The sequence below is a fragment of the Anser brachyrhynchus genome, assembly GCF_964034855.1.
Source record: "Anser brachyrhynchus genome assembly, chromosome: 1".
Classification (NCBI taxonomy): domain Eukaryota; kingdom Metazoa; phylum Chordata; class Aves; order Anseriformes; family Anatidae; genus Anser; species Anser brachyrhynchus.
This window is the reverse complement of record NC_137694.1, coordinates 200,453,591-200,467,402: the sequence shown is the minus strand read 5'-3', so window position 1 is coordinate 200,467,402 and position 13,812 is coordinate 200,453,591. Positions and strand designations below refer to the sequence as shown.

Sequence of the window (13,812 nt, the reverse complement as noted above, 5' to 3'; positions counted from 1 at the left end):
CTGCTGTGCGCACAGAGGTCTTGTGAGGAACAGGCAAGGTCTTTTTATCAAATACATGCAATTAACTAAATGCAGTTCATTTTCTGTCTCTGTCTTGGAAAGGACGGGTTGACCTTGGTGATATTTGACTGTTTTTTTAATGAGGGTATCCAGCATGGCAGACCCCAAGTTAAGCTAATTAATGGCTACTCACAGTCTGGATGATTTAAAGTATTATATAAAGGTGATTGCTATTTTGTTCCTGACCACTAGACCATTCTGACTTCTTATTTGGAAACATTTTAAAAACCCTATTGCCTCTGGTAGATACGCTCAGCAGCAAGAAGAGGATCACATGAAGTTTAAGTGCTCCTTTGTTAGACTGAAGTGTGGTCATTGTCCCTGTGTGTTTAGGGCAGTCCCTTTGGGGTAGCTGCAGGAGCTAGTGTAGCTTTAATCTGTCTGTTATTCGCTTGATACTCTTTGCCTTAAAGGCAACCAGAGGTTTTCGATTTGCATTTTATTATAAAGTGGCTGAATAAAGGAACGTTTTAGGCAGCAACACCTGCTCCTGCAATCACAGCATCATGCAGGGGACGGGAAGAAGTGTGGTTAGCTCCTGGCTGCTCCACAGACTGTTGGTATGACATTGGCAGGTAGCGCCAACTTGCCGATCACACGCTAGTGAAGGCAGCAGAAGTATAAATGCAGATTTCCAGGCAGGTGGGATGAGAAACTACCCTGAACCTGCTGGGCTGTGGTAAACACATTGGCAGCCTTAGGGCTCTGTGCCTAAAGGCTCTGTAGTTGCCAGTTCCTAGCTAGTCATCCAATAAAAATGTGCCCCTGCTGGATGGGGATCAGAAGTTAAACTGAGGAGAGGGCAAATGGTCCCCTCTAGAGACCTGGGAAACTCAGGCCTGGCGCATGGTAGGTGTTTCAGATGTGGTAACCTTCTGCTCGAGGTGTGTTAGATGTTACAGAGGTGGTAACCTCCTGCTTGGGGCATGTTAGGTGTTATGGAGGTGGTAACCTCCTGCCTGGGGCATGTTAGACCTAAGGGTTGGCACCACGTGGAGGTGAGGGGACCGTATTTGCCAGAATTTGTCAGTGAGAGCCCTCAGCCTCAGCAGACCCACCTAGTAGTGTTTAACTGATTTATCAATTTAGGGGGAGTTCAAGTGAATGCGACCACCTTTTTAACAGTCCCCAGGTTTTGGAGCTCAATTTGACACATATGCAGCCAGATATTGCTGAGGTTTTGAACCTTCATCTCAAACCAGATGTTCTTACTATAATTTGGGATATATCAAAAGATCAAAAATCTCTCAAACAAAAAAATGGCTATTATTAATAATGGAGTTCTACCTCATGCACTGCTTTGTAAATCCACACGGATTTCTTCTAGCATCAGAATAATTAAGTTTAAAAGCTTTTTAAATCAAGGCTTGAGAAATAAGCAGCAGTTACTGAGATGAATTAACATAAAATAACATACTGTGTGAATCTACATTATCCCGAATGTCTGCTAGTAGAAGGATTTAATTCAAAAATATGGAGGTGGTATTACCACCACATGTCATTTAGGAGACTGCTGCTGGAATCGTGTGTCTGGTTGACGCTTCAGAGAGACGACTGAATAATTGGGGAGGGTTCAGGAAACAGCTGTAGAATTTATTTGAAGCCCTGAAGATGTTCTTTGCTGTGAACAATTAGTTAAGAGATGGCTGAGCTCCAGTCCATATGCATGAACATTAAGAAGAGATTGCTGTCAGCCGGATTAAACATGGCTTTTTAACATAAGAACAAATAATGAGATGCAGTGTTTGGGAGCTGGATCTAAGCAAATCAGGCCAAAAGTAAAGAGTCAGAGTAATTAACATGGAAACAACCTACTTAGGGAGATAGTGGATTCTCCATCTCTTACGACCTTTAACTCAAACCCATAGATTTTTTCCAGTTGCTGTTCTGTAACTCAAACTGCAGTTACGTTCACAGTGCTGATACTTTTCCGTGAGATGCGCTGGTCTCTACTCAGACTTGCTTGATCAAGACCAGGTTTGGATCAGCCCCTTTTTGGCCTTAGCTCTTCTTAATCTTTTTTTCCTAATCACTGGGATGAGGGCAGCGTTCAGGCAAGTTGCTGATCTTGTGAACACGTGATTTGTTTCATGAAATGCTTCTTGCTCTAGTAGATCACAATTTGGAAACAGAACAAGAAGTAATTTGCTTAAATTGCATAAGAGAAAGACAGATTAGACGTTAGGGTAAAAGTTTTCAGGCAGTAAAGGAAAATACACCGTGAAGTAGTTTGCAGGGGGAGGTTGTGGAGTCCCTACTCCTGCAGGGTTTGCAAACAGATTAGGCGGGCATCCGGCAGGTTTTAGGAAGAGATGATCCTACCTGGCAGCAGGAGAGTGGACTGGTACCTCCCGACGTGCCTTCCAGACATTTTTTTCTTTGAGTGCATCTCTGCGAGGTAGTGGAGCTTAGAGTCATGTGTTTCTGATTGCGGTCTCCCTCCCTCACAGATGCACACTCAATTGGCAGTCCCATTAATTTCAATGACAACATGTTATACTTTGATTTTTAAATGTACGTGGGTGAAATATTTGCTTACAGATCTACAGGCAGGATAAAAAAAAAAAAAGCCAGAATTGGCTCAGGAACCTTCCTGTGAATTTTTGAATGTGGGAACTGTCTTGTTGCATATCTCTGACTAAATTGATTACTGAGGCTGTAAATGTGTGCATGGCCTCACCCCCACACACAGAGGGATGCTCATGCATGAACGTGTGAACCCTGGGCTTTAAAGGGCTGCTGCAAGGCCCAGTTCTGGCTGCCATGGTACAGATGGACGCTCCAGCACCGGGCAGGACCCGGGGGATGAGGTCTGCTGCCGAGGAGGGACAGGGGAAACCCACTTCACCTCTCAGATCCGTGCTCATGCAGCCGGCAGGTGACGCAGGCACTTTCCTATTTGCAAAACAGCACGTTCGCTAAGAAATCACTGACGTGTCTGTCTTGCAAAGCTGGGAGCTCCCGAGGAATGTAATCTTCCTGCTGCTGCCAGAGACCAGTGGGGATTATAATCTCATTAATTTTCGTGGCGATCCCCAGGAGCTGTGAGCATTAGCCTGGATTACAGCGGGGCGAAGGAGGTCACGCTGCAGGTTGTTGGCTCTGGCTGGGGAGCCAGAGGTTTGCTCTGACCGAGCTTTTCTTCTGCTGAGAACAATTTCACTTCATCCGGGACATGGATGGATTTAGGATGGTGGGAGAATTTTAAGAAAAAGCTATTTTATCACCATTGTATTTGGTGATAGAGGGGCTTGGTGAATCTGGCATTACACAGGGGAAAAACCATCTCTGCAACACAGGAGCCCCAGGCTAGGCAGGGGAGGCTGGATGAAGGGGAGTCCCCCAGAGCCAGAGGGACCAGTGCTTATTTGCTCCTCGTGCCCAGGAGCAAGGCAGCAAATGTCTAACTACATCTCCTAGGTCCACACAGATGTTTAGGGAACATCGTTTCGCTATCAGAACTCACCTTGCAATTAACTTAAATAGTGATTTAAGTACTTAAAAAAGAGGTAGGCACCAGAATATCTTCTTGGCTCTAACCTAGCCAGCTTCTAGTACGTGTCTAGCCTTTGATATTTCAAGTAGGTCCCCAGCACTGATGAGGGTTAATGCATTTTTCTGCCTCCTGTTTTGCTTCTGAAAAGACTCAGGTCTCAAACAGGTGCCCAAATACATGAGCAAGAGGAGACCGGAAGCCCTAAAGAGCATCTTGGTGATCAGGGCAATGACCTTGAGCACCCTTATTATCCCCCAGACTTCAGGTGGGGTCTGACTGGAAATGGCAAAGCCCATCTGATCCATTATGCAAACAGATTCACCCTCCCTCTCCAAGTTAGGGGTTTAAGTCAGGCCTCAAGCCTGAAGCTCTGAACCCCCAAAACTTTCAGTGTCAGTGACAAAATTCATGATTCAGAATTCAGGAGGTTGGAGGAGAAGGCACGAGCCTGCCTTCCTGGGGCTGGGACCTCAGCCCATGGGGCGAGCAGACTGACCCCACTGCCCCTGCCTCACGGGAGAGTTTTCAGCTCAGCATCCGTGCTCCGCGAGGACAGGCCCTGCTGTGGGCCTGGCCCCCTGCACCCCTGGGCACACAGCTTTTTTAGGACAGGCTTTGACACCCATCTGTGTCCAGCAGCCTCCAGCAGCCTCCTCTCCCCACGGGCTCTCGAGCATGCTGGGTCCTGCTGGGGGTCCCTACCAAGCTATGCTACGCTGTCGTTGAGTGCCTGGTGGTGTGGTGGGAGGCCAAAAGTAGAGAACTGCTGATCACAGGGCAAGGTTTTAAATCTAAAAGAGGGGAGGTTTGCATTAGATATAAGGAGGAAATCCTTCCCTCAGAGGGCGGTGAGGCCCTGGCACAGGCTGCCCAGAGAAGCTGTGGATGCCCCATCCCTGGAGGTGCTCAAGGCCAGGCTGGATGGGGCTTTGGGCAACCTGGTGTGGTGGGAGGTGTCCCTGCACATGGTTGGAACTGGATGGTCCTTAAGGTCCCTTCCAACCCAAACCATTCTGTGATGCCTCCCAGCTGGGGTCAGCCCATGTGCTTGCCCAAAACACGTCTAACACGGTCGCCCTCGCTCAGAAACACTCGGGGGGCTGCTTGTGGGCAAGCGTGCGGGGTCCTGGCTGTGGGATGGGGGTGCCCCGTCCCCTGGCGCTGCTGACCCCCTGTCCCCGCAGCTGCGCAGGAAGCAGGCCTACGTGGAGAAGGTGGAGAAGCTGCAGCAGGCGCTGACGCAGCTGCAGGCGGCCTGCGAGAAGAGGGAGCAGATGGAGCGGCGGCTGCGCACGCGCCTGGAGCGGGAGCTGGACTCGCTGCGGATGCAGCAGGTGAGGACGGGGAGCTTGCAGCCCTGCCGGGAGTCACCTTGACATAGGCTTCAGGTTGTTGGGCACTTCACCAAACTTCTCCCTTTTAACCCCGGGTTTTCAGCAGATGATGGGTGAAATCTGCCTGCTTGGGGGATGATGTCATTTGCGGCTTCTCTCCAGGAATTGCAGGTTGTGCAGGGTCAGGTCTGCACTGAAGGAGGAGAGGAAAGTTGCGGTACGTACAGGCAGGAGATTTAGCCTGTAGTCTTTGGGCAATCTTTTATTGAAAGAGCAAGGTGGGATGAAGTGGGGTTAGGTGGGAGCAACTGTCTGCTCAGGCCGTGCTCAGTTCTGGGCAAAGGTGATGTACCAGGTTCCAGAGACCTCTGTCCACAGCAGATCTGGAAACAAATGGTGCCTTCATCAACAATAAATTAATTAGATCTAAGTCTAGTCCAGAATGGGCTAGAAATGCAGGCTTGTATTTCTTTTTTTATGTCCTTGTTGTATTTTTTTGACAGCCTGTGGCCTCAGGGGTATAGGGTTAGAGGTATGTATAGAGGTTATAGGTTAGAGAGGCATTAAGCTTGTATTTTATGCAGGTGTTCCTTTGGGTGGGCACCTCAGTCTCTTATACTCTCCCCCATCCCCAAGCCCCAAGTCCAGTTGTCTGTGTAAAGGGGAAGCACAAGGAGGTCACGGGGAGGATTTCCAGGTTACAGCCAGCACCACGTGCCAAATCCACGAGTACTGGCTTCAGCAGCGTGAGCAGATGCTCTACGTATATCAAACCACCGCCTGGGGAAAAGCAGCAACATAAGCAAGGTGCGATGCTGCTGTAACTCGTGAAGGGCTCGCTCATATCTCTGTCAAGAAATGTGTCTGCCACAGCAACCCTTCCTTATTTATGAGCTATCAGTGAAGACCGAAGCAGCTGTTACAGAGAGCTCACGTTGCCAGAAAGCAGAGGGGCTGACCCCGCCGGCAGGACGCAACTGGGAAACAGCTCCGTGGGCAGGCAGTGTCAGCGACCTGCAGGGTCAGGGTGCCTGGACCTGAAAACCTCCCCTTCGCACCCGGCACCCCCGGGGCAGGGCAGCCCCACCAGCCCTCGCTTTAATCCACTTGAGCAAGTCCCTCTCTGGGAACGCTTCCCGTCCGTCTTGGCTCTTCCTTGCTGCCGTATCAGTGCTTTGCATCTTCCTCGTCCACTCCTCCGCGGCCTCAGAGGACAGGCTATGCCTGCCGTCTTCCAGTAGCTCTTCTCGCTTGCCTCCTAGCCTGCTCTTCTCCTTTTTAAAAAAGAAATCACACGGGGATATAATATGCTGATGCTGGTGTAAAGGGAAGATCAATTGAGAAAATACGTTTAAAATCCAAGTGAGGGTAAAACTAGAACTAGAAAGGGCTTTGTTTCGTTGGCTGGAACAGAAGGGCAAATCGATAGATTAATTGGGATGGACTCTCACCTGAGTCTTTGCCGTGGGAGTTCAGGCTATGTCTGCTTATTTTTGCAAAAAAAAAAAATCTCTAACTTACAGATTGCTTCATAGTTTTTTTTTTAGAACTGTAATTAGCAACTGCATTTTAGGTTGCCATAGCTCCCAAATGCCTGCACCCATCCCATTAAAGAAGTTTTAAGAAGAAAGATTCTTTGATTTCACATCTCACATCAGTGTCGAGGGGGTGACTTAGGGGTACTTTTTCCTGTTATGTTTGATACTTTTTGCTTTGTGAGCCACAATGCTGCAACAAATCACATTGCTTCAAAATACCCCAACTTTTTAATTCGGTGCTGTCTTCTCTGTGCTGTCAGTTATATCTCCTGGAATAGTTTCTCGTTGCAGAGAAAAAGAGCTTTTTTCTCCTTTTACCAGTCAGCAGAAGAGACACAGCACACAAGGAGCCAGTCTCTTCTCTTCCTTAACTCAGCCGAGTCCAAACAGCAAATCCTCATTGTCACTGATGCTAGGACAACAACAACAAAAAGTAATGACCCTTCTGACTTAGTGTTGCAGGCTGAGTGTGCAGGGCCGCCAGACGTTCTGACTGCGAATGAAGGAGGCAGGCACCCGCAGTGTCCCAGGATGCTATTTTACAGGCCAGAGCTGTGCTTCGAAAATATTACCTTCCTGCCAGGAGCTTGACAATATCCGAGTGTACTGGCTTGCTGTGCGGGAGCGGAGTCACCGCAGTTGCTCCTAAGGGGCTATTCCTTACTGCGCTGTTCCAGAAAGCGTCTTCCAAACGCGTCATTACTGCGCCAAAGCCGAGGGCTGCAGCCCTCCCCTGCTATCTCTTGCTTCCTGTAACCAGGAGATCAGTGTCTAGAAGGAAGAGCTGAAAACGTATTTTGGAAAAAGGAAACGGCTGCTGCAGCCCCCGCTCCGGTGGGATGGCGTGTGCCAGGGACCTGCTTCACCAGTGGAAATTCCTGGTGGGGCACAGATGCAAAGCTGCTGCTCCTGACACAGCTTCCCCTTCAGCACAGTGTTGTGCACCCTGGAGTGTAACAAATCTCTTGTATTTTGTATTGAAGAAAACAACATTTACTTCTGCTGACTTCTGACACAGCTTCATGCCTGTCCCTCTGCCGTGGGCTCATCCCATCCGACTTCCCCTGGGCTGAATCTTCTGCCCTATCTCCACGGCAAAGAAAGAAGCTCGAGGCAGCTCCAGTTGCAGCGTAGGTGCTGTAATTAAGTGCCTGTGACTGGGCAGGATAAATCCTGCCTGGCTGAGTGCTTCCCTCGCAGTGTAGATGTGAAGGGTTGGTGAGCTTACGCACCCACCGCTGCATTCAGCATCCCCCGGCAGCCACCTCGCAGCCTCTGGGGATCTCCTGCCCAGCCGGGTGGAAAGCCACCTGCTGCCCACACAGAGCACCTCCTGAGGGCACCTTAGAGCCGAAATGTGCCAGAAGAGACAGGCATAAATCCACGCCTGGGGTATTTTCCCAGCCGCTGTTCTGACTAGCGTTCTCTGTTGTGCTGTAGCTAGGTTACATGCCACCTTTTTCTGTTATTTTCTTTAATACATAAACCCTCTGGTAATAACTGCCTCCCCATGCCGAGCACCACCCAGCCGTGTGATGAAGCTCCAGCAAGAAGAATATCCTTTAAAGCTTTATTCCTTCTTTTTCCTACCTTTTCCCTTGGCTTGGGGCATCCCACAAAATCCACGCGTATGCAGGGGGCAGCCGGACCCCTGCACCTGGCACCGGAGAGATGGGTGCTGGTGCTGCACCCCAGGTCAGCCTGCCCAGCCTCCAGTACTAACCCTGGGGCTTAGCCTGGGATTCCCCCGACCCTTTCAGGGGTCTCGGCACAGCTCTCGTGGCAGCCAAGGAGGTGTCCATACCGAGGAAGCACGAGCTGGCCCACTTTGACACCACAGCTCTTACTTAGAGGCATGGCAGTCCCCTCGTGTGGCACCGGCCTCATCTTGAGGGGATGGCCGGGGTGTCCCGGTGCCAAGCACCCCAGACGGGGCCGTTTACACCTCCGTGGTTGCAACTCCTTGTCTCCGAAATTTGCTGTGGGACGAGGAGCCCTCTTTAAGTCTTGGGCTGTGGCAGCAAAGGGGATGTCTTTGTGGGCTCTGGAGAAACGTGGATAAAAGGGGCTGGTAGCTCCCGTACTCGTCAGGGTGAGTATCTGTGGCTGTTTGCCCCGGCAGAGGCAGGGAAGCTACCAGGCAAACAGCCTCCCGGAGCACAACGCCCCGGCGCTGATGGAGCTGGTGCGGGAGAAGGAGGAGCGGATCCTGGCTCTGGAAGCCGACATGACCAAGTGGGAGCAGAAGTACCTGGAGGAGAGCACCATCAGGCACTTCGCCATGAACGCCGCAGCCACGGCTGCGACGGAGAGGTGAGATGTTGTTCATGGGGACGGGCGTTTCTCTATTTGCAGCAGAAAACAAGGAAAGGATATTTTCTTCAAGCTGGGTTTTGCTTTGCCATCCCCTGAGATGCTCTGACAAGGTGAATGTATCTGTCCCTGGTGGTACGTCTGCGAAATACAGCAGGATTTACCTTTCTGACCATGTCCAAAAGTTTATCATTAAGCTTCAAATTAAAGAGGTTCTCCTAATATCGAAACTAAACCTCTTGGCTGCAGATTACGTCAATTTATTCTTGTCCTTCTCAGGTGTACATGATGAACAACAGCTCACTGGCGACCTTGTAACAGCCTCGTACATACTGGAAGACGCATATCCCCTCGTGTGTCTTCCCTGGCCTGAACTAAGCTCACTTCCTTCAGCCATCCCTCATATGTCCCGTAGTAAACCCCTTCCCTTTCCCAGTGCTTTCATCTGGGTTGTCTCCAGTTTGTCTGTCTGCACGCACGGTGCCCCAAAGCACACAGCATATTGCAGCAAGGCTTCCAGCAGTGAGGGGTTCGGGATAATTAACCTCTCGCCGAGTTTCTTCAGAGCCAAATCCCCCGAATACATCCTAGGAAGAGACTTGCCTTTCTCGGTGTGATTGAGTGCGTGTCCCAGTATGATAGTTTCTTTTGCTCTCCAGTCTAGACAGCAATTCCTGTGCTATTTTTCACCCTCCTAGGCGTACAGTTTTGCTTCTCGTTTGTGATGCAGTCCTGGTAATTGGGACCATTCCCCCAGTGAGTGAGGCCCTTCGATTTCCAACCCCGTCCTCCAGGATGGTGTTTCAGGTGTTTCACCCCATGGGGGCCACCCATGATTTTAGCACTCTCCCTGTTCCACCAGTCCCAATTATTAATGGCATTAATGACCTCAGCCAAGAGTAGGCCGCGGCAAGACAACCAGACAGCCGTCCGATCTGATAACCAACCACTGCTAGCTCGCTCTTCAAACGCGGGATTGGGGTTTTTCTTTGCAAGCACCAGGCTGCCTTGCAGAAGCCACCCTCGTGGCCGTAGGCCCCGGCTCCGTGGTCCGCCCGACTCACCGTGTCGCACCGCTTTGCCAGGGACGCCTCGGCCCCGAGCCACTCGCGCAACGGCAGCTACGGCGAGAGCGCGCTGGAGGTGCGGGGCTGGCAGGAGGAGGAGGAGATCGTGCAGGCCAACCGGCGGTGCCAGGACATGGAGTACACGTAAGGGGCCGCGCCGGCTCGCCGTGGGGTTGGGGATGGGGTCACCCCGCCTGGCTGGAGCTGGGGGTTGTGCAGGTAGGCCAGGATGCCCTCGGGTTCCTTCATGCACACCCGGGAAGGATGGGCTTAACTTCACTATGATTTCGGCTCTTCGGCATAAAGGCAGCGATTAAATAGCTGCTGTCCTTAGATATTTCCCCCCCCTACCTTGCAGTTAAGCCTTCTCTGTGCCAAAAATGACCTTCTTGAAAAACGGAGGCAGTTCCCGTATTAAAAGTAGGTTGGCATGGGAGGAAGCTAAATGCTTGCTTAATCTCGGTGAAAATCCCCCACTGGAAACGAGCGCGTCTGGTTGTAAAAGCTGAAGTTGTAATCCCACTCCTACATAATCAGCAGCACAAGCATCTGCGTTTTCCTTCCTCTTCACTCCTTCGGAAGTCGCCTGCTCGTTTCTAGATGCACTGTTTCACACATCCGAGCAGCGCGATGTTCACACTGGCATTTAGGAACAAGCCTGCAAAACTTAGCACCAAAAGCACTGCTAAACAAGCTGTGTTTTCCAGTAGAAGGTATGAAGTAAACTTTTTTGGATACAGGCAATCAGCAAGAGTAACATTCCTTGGCACAGACGCTTCTCCATTTTCAGCACACAAATAGACATGTGGCTACATACTCAGCACCATTTATAATTCTTTGCCTTTTTTTTTTACTGGTGAAAAGTGGCCTTTTGATCAGTAAAAATCCCTTGAGAATGGTTGTGCATTTCCCTAGGTTTTTAATGAAAAATTACTTAAAATCTGTTCTTCATTTTTGGCTTTGCCGCAGAATGACAAGTCTGCAGACAGTTTTGTAAAACAGAGTATTTGTTGCTTGTGGAAAATGTAAATGATTGTTTTTACTGGGTTTATTTTTTGTTTTCCACTCACACATGCAAGCAAATCCTGCTTCCAGTGAAGCAATGGAATTTTGCCATTGGCTTCATTAAAGATAGATTAGGATCTGGTGTTTTCATTGCAAATTAGACATCTGATTATGACAACTAAAGCCAACATTAAGTTACTGTCTATCTCCCTTTATGTATATGCTTTCCAGACACGGCAATTTAGCTTTCACTGCTTCACAAAATGGAGCTGCGTTTGCTTTCTCAGTAAAGATACGGTCCTTAGACTATCATATTTTACATGTACAAGTTTTCTGTTTTGTTTTTAATGTAGTTTCAGACCCTTTCAGTATGATTTGGTGTTAATAATGCCTGGAGAAAAGTCTCAGATAATCATTTTTTGTGTGTTTTGAGAGTCTTTAGGTCTGGATTAGAAAAGCACAGGGAGCTTTGCTCCGCTCTGCACACCACAGGCAGATGGTTTCTGCAGAGTTTAGTGGAAACAAGGAGCCCAGCCCAGCTGTTACAGGAACCAAAGGGAACCTTTTCAGTCGCTTCGGCAGCAGCAGAGCTTTACTCCAGCTGCCAACAGACCCGAATTATGAGGTTAACTCAGGATTTTAATTCAGATAATACTTACTCAGGCAAACCCCTCCCTGTGGCAGTCTGCCAAGCACGGGATTCCAGATTTGACAGCAATGGGGGAATGTTGCTTGTGTTTTCATACTATGTCAGTGAAGGTAGCAATCCACAGTGCAGTCAGGATATTGCTCTCATTGCTGCTGCTGTGGTAAAGCCACAGCAACAGGTGGGTTCATTTAACCTTGCAAAAAAGCAGTTTATAGCCAGAAATGCTTCCTGTTCTGAGGTGCATCATTATCCCTCGGCGGACCTGGTGGGAGCTGCCTTGCCCAAGTCACTTACAAGTGGAGATGACAGAGCAGCAGGGCACGTCCCTACAGACTGGTCCTGCTCCCTTAGGGTGCCGATTGCTGCCCGTTTAAACTCGTTGTCCACCCCCGTAAGCAGAGCATTCATATTTTGGCAGAATAAAGAACCTCCATGCAAAAATAATTGAGAAGGATGCCATGATCAAGGTCCTTCAGCAGCGCTCGCGGAAGGATCCCGGAAAAGTCGACAGCGCCAGCCTGCGACCTGCTCGGTCTGTCCCCTCCATCGCTGCTGCGGCGGGCACGCATTCGCGCCAGACCTCGCTCACCAGCAACCAGATAGCTGAGGAGAAGAAGGAGGAGAAGATCTGGAAGGGAAGCATAGGTGAGTGTTGTTTTGGTTAAGCTTTGGCTCATTCATCGCTTTGTGGTAATCCTTCTGCCTGAGCCTAGCAGTAGTGCCCATGGCTGTGGTGCTGTCCTTGTGCCAAGGTCAAAACCTAGTCCATTTTTAACCTTGCTTCATATCTTAATTGTATTTTCAATCATATTAAGCTGTTCTGCACTGATTATAGAAAGCCATAGTCTGGGAAAAGACTCCTAGACACAAGGAGATAATGCCTGCAACTTTGTGGGAGTAAAGACCAAACCTGGACCAGAAGAAAAGGTTTGGTTAAAGCTAAACAAGAGGGTGAGCATCCCTTTGGGCGGGAGTTCGTGATGTGATGTGGCAGCTGAGTGGGGAAACAAGTGCAGTACAGCCTGTGGTTTGGGGCCACATGGGACGGGGGTGCAGAGGGATGCCTGTGCCGGGGGTACCACCAGGACCGGTGTGCAGAAGGGAGGTGGGACAGGGCACTGCTCTCCAAAGGCTGCGTTTGCAGAAAAAGCACGTCTGGCTGGGAAGGTACTGTGTGGGTGTCAGGACGAGAGTATCACGCAGTGTCCAAGGGAAAAAATAAGCAGAGTGAAAGGGCTGGAGGCATATTCAGACCAGCACCTTGTAGCTGTGGGGCGGGACGTGGGGACAGCACGTAAATTTGGGCTGGGATGTGACTGAGCTCGGTGTGTTCTCAGGGCTGCTCCTGGGGAAGGAGCACCACGACCACCCGTCGGGCCCCTCGCTGCCTCCTCCGCTGCCTTCCTTGTCGTGCACGCCAGTTCCGGCAGCCTCCCACGCGAAGACGGGCAGCAAAGACAACAGCACCCAGACGGACAAAAGCGCCGAGCTCTTCTGGCCCGCCGCCGCCTCCTTCCCTGGCCGTGGCCGGCTGGGCACCACCCCGTCGCACAGCCCCGCTCCGCGGCCCCCGGGGGCATGGCCAGCGGGCGAAAAACTGGGTGAGTGCTGCTGGACCCCCCGGTGGGGCAGCAGGGACGTGCAGTAAGGTCCTGGCACCCCCGGGGCTGTTGGCACGTTCCGCAAGACACCCCGGTGTTGGTGGAGCAAAAATAAAAAGGAGGGGAGTTTTCAATGCTGCGCAGTCTGGCACGGCAGGGTTTGGTGCTTGGCAGCTTTTATAAGGTTCTGCTCGTCTGTGGCAGGCAGAGTTCCTGACAGATGTGATAATTACGCATGCTGCCACAGATAAAAATCAATCATGGACAAGATCACAGGGTTTCACACCGTAAAACGCTCCATACCTGTTCATATAGTCAGCCCCTTCTCGTTTTTCAGCTTATACCGTGTTTAGCGAAAGCATCACCTCGTTTTTAAAGGAAACCTGCTGGGAAAATGTAAGGAGAAAATGGAGAATGTCGTGTTGGTTTGTGTTTTCGTGTTTGTTTTTTTATTTTTGGTAAAGAAATATGTTTTTAATTATTTTTGAAAAATGGAAACTGCAGGTTTGCGACCATAGCAAGGGGAAACATTTATTTTACAAATGCTATTTTGAAAAAGCCATTTTCCTGCATATTTATCTGTTCTCAAAAACAAGTCTCCCCCCCTAGGAACTTCATATATATCATTGGTAGAGCTAAATACCTTTAATTACTTGAAACTCTGGATTGGTGTGTTCCATACAATTCAGATTGGAGTTTGTTTCCAGGAACCCATAAATTAGTCTTTCAGGTTTTTCCCTGTTTTAAGA

General features: G+C 49.9%; 1 protein-coding gene across 4 annotated transcripts in view; it reads left to right on the top strand.

Annotated features, from left to right (window-relative positions):
• Positions 1-13,812, top strand: part of AMOTL1 (angiomotin like 1) — a 75,593-nt gene that overhangs the window by 57,846 nt on the left and 3,935 nt on the right. For 3 of the 4 annotated variants that reach the window (XM_080588701.1, XM_080588702.1, XM_080588704.1), the window contains 5 exons: positions 4,741-4,890; positions 8,551-8,741; positions 9,827-9,952; positions 11,881-12,107; positions 12,800-13,063. In XM_080588701.1, the coding sequence (XP_080444827.1) occupies positions 4,741-4,890; positions 8,551-8,741; positions 9,827-9,952; positions 11,881-12,107; positions 12,800-13,063 (958 nt within the window). The remainder of the gene's footprint in view (positions 1-4,740; positions 4,891-8,550; positions 8,742-9,826; positions 9,953-11,880; positions 12,108-12,799; positions 13,064-13,812) is intronic. The other variant, XM_080588703.1, reaches the window with a different exon arrangement.